Source organism: Hippocampus comes, unplaced genomic scaffold (genome assembly GCF_001891065.2).
Source record: "Hippocampus comes isolate QL1 unplaced genomic scaffold, H_comes_QL1_v1.1 scaffold124, whole genome shotgun sequence".
NCBI classification, from domain to species: Eukaryota; Metazoa; Chordata; class Actinopteri; order Syngnathiformes; family Syngnathidae; genus Hippocampus; species Hippocampus comes.
In genome coordinates, this window is record NW_017805075.1 from 366,061 (window position 1) to 373,780 (window position 7,720).

Consider the following 7,720-nt stretch of genomic DNA (forward strand, 5'->3'; position numbering starts at 1 on the left):
CTGCTTGACGAGCCTATATTGTGTATGTATGTGACGTCACTGAAGGCCTAAGGTTGAAATGCACGGCCCGCCACTGCTAAGCATATATTAATACATTTTGGTAGAGAGGAATATAGGCCTACTGTCATATAGGTTATGTTATCGGGCATCCTTCTAATTCCCTTGAACAACCAAGATTGAACTTTTGAACTCTTTGTAATTTCTATTATCTAGTCCAGTTAAAGTCCAGGGGAGGAAGCCCCATCATAGTAAAGAGGATACTAATGTGATGTGTGTAGTTCTTCATAGCCTCTTCATTTTGCTCTCAAAGTGCACGGAATTGATGGATTTTTAACAGAATGTAGAAAAAAATTCTCCCGGGGGGGCATGCCCCCGGACCCCCCTAAAGGGGCTGTTTTCCCCTTGGGGCTAAGCCCCCCTTGTTCTTGAAATCTAGTGACGCCCCTGGTTCTCACTCATCCCGGTCATTTAATTCTCAGGGAACAGGACCGACCGTAACTGAATTCTTCTGCTTGTTTTCGATGTTTCGCCTTTCATCCGAGAGTGCTTGATCAAGATATGCAAACAAGGCTGTGTTCGGGCTGCACCAGCCTCAGTTGGTGTGGAAAAGCATTTGTGATTTAAGGCATGCGTCCCACTTGGAGCTGAGATAGTTGGCTTTCCCCACACTAACTGAGGCTCGTCTGTCCTTATCAAGCCATGTTTGCATGAAGTGAGAAAGCCTGAGTCATTGAGAATAGTGATGACATTGTCTGTTTCTGTCGGACTGCATTGTACGGCCAAGGGGGGTTGTGTTCATTGTTGTGGTTGGATAAGAAGTAGAAGCATATTACATTAAAATATAAAAAGTGCAATTCGTTTGCATTTAATCTTGTAGGACTTCGCCTTTTCAAACGTTTATTTTAAGAAGGCTTCGGAGCCTTTCAATAGTTTCTAAGTCAGGCCCAGTCGACTCCCACAGTCACGGGGAATGCCGCTGACAGTTCAAAAACAACACCCAAAAAGTTATTGCCCAACAAGCTGGCTGCTCATACAGTGTGAGATCCAAGCACCTTAATAAAAAGATAAGTGGAAGAAAAAAAACCTGTGAAAATGATAGATTGATTATTTTTAGTTATCATACATTCGCTTATTATTAATGTTATTATTGTTATTTTGATATTAATTGATTGATTGATTATGCTCGCAAAGAAGAAAGCTTATGCCTGCAATGATAAATTGATTATGCTTGCAAAGATGAACGCTTATGCCTGCAATCATTAATTGACTATGCCTGCAATGAAGAACGCTTATGCTTCTAATAAAGATATATTCATCATTATGTACTCACATTTATAATCCTTTGTATTATATTTATATACTCACATTTATAATCAAAAATGCTTAGTGCACTGTGTGGAAGTTTAGGGACGCAACCACCTTTCCGAGGACGTGGTTGGGAAGAGATAAGTGTTAAGACTAAACAGGAGCAAGGTTGGACAGTGAATGGAGCCATCAACACCAGCTGCAACGTGGTGTTTTTGTAACAATTGCACACATGTACGTAATTTACACTCACATTCACACACATAGTCAAACAAGTTCAGTGTGTCTTCAACAGCCCCCACCCTTTAGGTTGGACACACCTATGTAGTAGATTTCCCAATAAATAAGGGGGTGAAGGGGGAGATCGTGAGGGGTGACGTGCCAAGAACTGAAACCGAACGCTTCTCCTCGTTCCCTCCTGGTACCAGAATTGAGTCTCCTGTCTCCTCCTTGTGTTTTATTCCTGAGTGTCAAATTGGATAAACCTGACAGAAATCAAACTCATTCAAGAATTCAGAGCAAATTCAGAAGGAGGAGTCTGAGGTTGGCCTCAGTGTCAGATCTTGTAATGCTCTTTTTTTTCTTCTGTGCAAGTGGTAATAAGGCACTTTTATTGAATCCCGTTCCACTTTGTTGTCTCGTTTGTTACGCTCGCCTTACCCAAGACAGCTGGTGTGACATGAAGAACATTCAACATGCCATTTCGGTATGATACGGTGTGTTGACATTTTGTGTTTGAACTGGGGCATTCTCCAGCAACATCAGCTTCAACCGCAAACTCGCAAAACCATTCTCAGTCTCTTCCGGCGTGCAAATTCCGCCTGAAATCATACCTCCCACAAAATTGGTCTCCAAGTAGTCTATAATCTGGTTGTAGTCACTGATGATGTTGTCGCCGTGGAGGAAGACGGGCACCTCCTCTCCCAGGTTAAGCCTCATGAACCACGGCTCCTTGTGCTCCTGCAGCGGCAGGCTGACGTCTCTCTCCTCGCACACCAGACCCTTCTCGTTGATCACCAGACGGACCTGCAACATCGAGCATCCAGCTGAGCGAAGCTCACTTCACGTCTGTGGTTGAAAAGAGGCTCCTGTGATATCATCAAAGCGAGAAAAGAGGGCTCACGGAATTTGAAAAGCATTTGTCAGGTTTGGATGAAAATGGCAACCAAAAAAATAATTCTCCAACTCGAGCGGCATGGAAGATAAAATCAAGGTGTTCGGGTTGGTATGAGTGGAAAGTTTGCGAGATCTATTCAAAGGGTAGTAGCATATGGCAACACTTGTTTAAATTCATCTCTCCTTTTATTATTTATCATTTTATCTGTGGTTTTATTGTTCTTGTTTTGATTGTAAAGTGTCCTTGAGTGTTTTGAAAGGCACTTATAAATGAAATGTATTATTATTATTATTATTATTCTGTTTTTTGAAGCCACTGACGGCCATCTTGGAAAGTATGGTGCCCATCGCTAAGCCCGGCTAACTTGAATACATTGTTTTCGCTGTGCCCTTTTCACCTTTTTTTCTGTCTCTGAGGTGAACATGTCACAGTGTGTGCCGTGCGGTTTGTACCCGTACATCTACAATTTAAAATTTTGTATTCTGAGGTTTATGTTTGACTGCGACTCAAAGACTCAGGCTATTAGATCCATAAAAAAAACTAAATGCAAGTGAAGCGCATCGGGACAAAATTTGCTGAGAAATGTAAACTTATGTGAGTCACAATCCACGACACAGACATAAGAGACTGAACGGTCGATGAGAATCTCTCCTTACTCCCTACAGGCACCCTAGCATCAAACACGCACTGATCGCAGTGTTTTCAGCGAAAAAAAAGTGGAACGATAGTATACACAGGCACACCCAAAAATTCCTTCCATCCATCAATTTTCTGATCCGCTTTATCCTCACAAGGGTCGCAGGGCGTGCTGCAGCCTATCCCAGCCGTCTTTGGGCAGTAGGCGGGGGACACCCTGAACCGGTTGCCAGCCAGTCGCAGGGCACACACAAACGAACAACCATCCGCGCTCACACTCATACCTGTGGACAATATGGAGTGTTCAATCAGCCTGCCATGCATGTTTTTGGAATGTGGGAGGTAACCGGAGTACCCGGAGAAAACCCACGCAGGCACGGGGAGAACATGCAAACTCCACACAGGGAGGCCAGAGCCGGAATTGAACCCGGTACCTCTGCACTGTGAGGTCGAAGCGCTAACCGCTGGACCACCACCGGGCTGCCCTCAAAAATTCTTGATTTTCATATTTCAATCTTAGGGTCAGATAGAATGTACGAAATGGAAAAACAGGCTACAGAACTGAATTGGATTTTAAGATTAAATTAGTTACAGTTTGTGAACCTAAAAAGCCTGGCGTGATGAGCATTAGAAAAGATGCATTCGCTTGTTAGCTGCTTGGGAAAATAAATGAAGTCACAATTTTTTTTTCAAGTTTTGATTGTCAATTGCAAATGAACTGAATAAGTGATTGGACCCAAGGAGGATTTTGTGAGATTTCTAACAAAGCTGCCACTTTTGCCAGATTTTGTTATGTAATCGTGTTAGTCACTCATCATTGAGCCAAGTGGTTGAGCTGCTCAGGAGGCACAGAATGACTCTTCACTTTATTATTATTATTCTTATTATTCTTATTATGATTATTACTTCCGGAAAAAAAATGTTTCCCTAAAAGCAAGAACATAATGTAGAGGCAATAGCACAGAAAGCAGCTGCTGTCCCACTAAGACGAAACACTGAACCACCGAGTGACTGAAAACACAAGACTGTTGACGGTTACTTGGAACATCGAATACAGAAATAACCCTGCATAGTGAGGCGCATGCTGCTTCACTATGTCCAAAGACAAAGTCATCACACATGGAGTAGCATGTTTGAGTGAACGAGCGAGGGATGCAGCAATACTACTTTTTCTAGACAAGTACGTGCTTTCACTTGAGAGTACGAGTGAATATAAGTAAATATTAGTACTTGACAATACACTGTAGTGATAGCTGATAGTGTCATTGTGTCTTAGAACTGTGATAAAAACATCCAGCCGTTTTCTCATCCGCTTATCCTCACGCAGGCACGGAGAACATGCAAACTCCACACAGGAGGGCCAGAGCTGTAATCGAATCCTGCACCTCTGCACTGTGAGGTCGACGTGCTAACCAGTTCAACAAAACATGTTTGATTTTATTCAAATATTGCTAAAAACACAAACATGTTTCGCTTAGATTAAGCACTTTTTAGAGTAACAAGATTGGACTTGATGGAACCTCCTCTCCAGCACTGCTGAATAAACCTCAAGGATGCTGAGTTGGAGTTGGAACAAACCCACCGGTGCCACTTCTTAAAAATGGGGACCACCACCCATCCAGAGGCACCGTCCCGATGTCCACGCAATGTTGTAGAGGCGTGTCAACCAGGGGAGCCCCACAACATCCAGAGCCTTTAGGAAATCTGGTTGGATCTCATCCGCCTCGGCGCTAAGGAGCTTTTTAAGCACTTCTGTGACCCAGAGATAGGAAAGCCCACCTCAGATTTCCCAGACTCTTCTTCGCCATGGGAAGGCGTGTCGGGGGAATTGAGGAGTTCTTCAAAGTATTCTCCCCACCAATTCACAACGTCCCATATAGAGGTCAGCAGCACATCATTTCCATTGTACACAGTTTTTTGCGTATACATGCGCACACACACACACACACACACACACACACACACACACACACACACACACACTACACACACACACACACACACACACACACACACACACACCTTGCAGGCTGTATTTGCAGGTATATGCGCCAGACTTTTTCTCAACACATTCGATTCACACTTTTCCCGTGTGGGTTTGATAAAGAAACTGTCCGAGTGTGTCACTTTGATGCAAACAAAAAATGTTCTTTTATTTCTTGTAGGGTTTCAAAACACAGGCAACTGTTTCGAACCAGGCTTAACATTGCAAATTAGGGTCAAGGACAAAAAAAAAATGAGACGATTTTTGCTGGCTTTTTTTTGTCTGTGGTAAAGTTAATACGACAGGTCTTGTAAAGCAGTCATATGTTTTGCATATATAACACACACACACACTCAACACACACACACACACTCACACACCTGGCTGTTTTCTGTCCTGTCCAAGACGTCAGCTTCACATTTACGCTGTCCAATAGTTACATACAGTCCACTTCTATGGGAGACATTATTGTATGGCGGAGTGTGATGTTACTTTGCAGGGACTTTTTACATTTTACACCACCAACCAAACATTTTGTGGTATCATGATGCAGCAGACTTTGCAGGAAACTTTGGGCATAACATTGAAGGTGCTCTTAACATGCTCCCTTAAATGCTGTAGCACTGATCTACGACACTCACTGTGCCTTTTACACCTCCTGCATGGCAATACGATATGTCCTTTTTAAATTCACCCTGCATGGCTACATTTTGAGCAGGATGAATACACGTTCTCCAGCAAAGTGTGGTCACATTTGCATGTCACGTCATGTCACTGGTACAGCTTCTCACGCTGACCCCCAACGCACATTTGTGACTGATCCTGTAACGTCTGACCATGACAGCGTGTTGGCATCAAGAAAAGTCTTACAAATGACTCCTTTGCCCTTATTCATTGCTCAGTGTCCTGTGCAAAGCTGTTCTGGTTATTTTGGAGACGGGATTAAAAGTGGAATCACATTGAAAGCATGAGCTGATTGAGTACTCTTTGTAATGGAATCGACAACCCGATACACTCCAGATGCCATCGCAATGCATGCCTCCCATGTTTCTATTAAGAAATAAAGTCAAACAAAATTTAATCAACGGGGATGCACCGATACTGCTACCGGTGCTGCTACTGTACATCTGTACTCAAATTTGTACTCCGATACTATGACACTGATATCACTTCAACAGCCTGAAACGAACACTCCCAGCCGTATGTGGTGAGAAAAAAATGTCGGATGAAACCAAAGTCGAACTGTTTTATTCAGCTGCAACTGGGGTCTGACTTAAGTTGGAGGATTTGATGAACAGTTCTCCCACAATATTACAGACTGTAGCTCTTATTTTTTTCTGTTAGTCACTTTGAAAGCTTTGCTTCTGGGCAGAAAGTTTGTACACAGTCATGTGACTGCCTGGCTGCGCTTGGTTGGTCAAATGAAATCAAACGTCACAAGTAGTTCTGGTGCATTGGTGAAATATAGTCATGTGCCAGAGTCCAAAGTGGGAGTCTCTCTGATAGACCAAAACAAATAGTTCACGCAAGCCATAATAGATGGACCAAATAAAAGTAGTGAGCAGAATGCAGCTCGTTTAAAGAGAGTAAAAGGATTGTCAAAGTAAAAAGCATTTTTCATTAAAACTTCTCTGACAAGTACAAATTGATGGGGGGAAAATGACTTCAGTAAATGTAATGTGGCACTATTTACTCACCTCTAATTATAAGTGAACCTGAACTGCAAAATTTATTTTAACTCAAGATTTGTAATTGGCGTTTTGCCTGGTATATCTAAGAAATGAGAAATGGGTGCCATTCGTGCTTGGGAGGCGAGTACAACATTTAAATTTTCCGTATGCATTTTACGCAGTTCGTAGCTGCCCAGTCACCTGCATGACAAGTTGACAAGCCACACTTGCCAAAAAGCAACTGTTTGCACTCAGCACTCACGTGTGAGCCAGTGCTCGTGCAACACACAAGTGCAAATCAAGGCCCATCTATGCGCTCATGTAGCGTGCATGTGGATAATAGTGAGGATGCAGCTGCAGAGGTGGGTGGGGGCTTGTTTTGCTCGTCATGTGAATCAATTATTCAGCCTGTCATGTGTCAGAGCGACCCAAGAGTCAACTGGAAAGGTGGTGAAGAAGGAGGGGGCATGGTGGTGGTGGTGGTGATGATGATGATGATGATGATGATGCGTGCGTTGCTGCACTGTCAATATTGGCCACGCGTCGAGGAAATGAGCGAGCGCCTTGATGCAAAAAAAACCCCAAAAAAACTGTCGAACGGATGCTGCGCGCAGCTGCAGGCGTATTTTGCGTGCACAGGCAGCAGGACGCCGAAACGTGCACGCCAAGAGAATACAAAACCAACACACGGTAGCATAGCACCAAGCAAGCGAGAGGTACCTCCATTTTTTGCTACCTTACCTTCTGGGAGGCAAAAGACTGCGTCCAATGGTACAAAACCAGTCTGTCTTTGTTGAGCGCTTTGGGTTCGGCCGTGCAGGGGTCGTCGCACTCGTCCCCGTCTGTCATTTTGCCGTCCTCGTCCATCGCCGAGATGGGCCACCAGCCACACTTGGTGGGGGTAACATGGTTGGAAGACGCCATGACAGAGCGTTTTGAGCGTGTGGAGGAGAGGAGCGACCGGAGGAGGGGGAGAGATGGGCTGGCAGGGGGGAAGGGGAGGTGGGG

The 7,720-nt window shown here is 44.0% G+C and overlaps 1 protein-coding gene across 1 annotated transcript in view; it reads right to left on the reverse strand.

Moving 5' to 3' along the window:
* Positions 1–7,690, reverse strand: part of gdap1l1 (ganglioside induced differentiation associated protein 1-like 1) — a 16,583-nt gene extending 8,893 nt beyond the window's left edge. Inside the window, exons 1-2 of the mRNA XM_019865125.1 lie at positions 7,454–7,690; positions 2,139–2,331 (exon numbers count right to left, since the gene is read on the reverse strand). Coding sequence (XP_019720684.1) covers positions 2,139–2,331; positions 7,454–7,636 — 376 coding nt within the window. The 5' untranslated portion in view covers positions 7,637–7,690. The remainder of the gene's footprint in view (positions 1–2,138; positions 2,332–7,453) is intronic.
* Between the last annotated feature and the right edge of the window lie 30 nt (positions 7,691–7,720).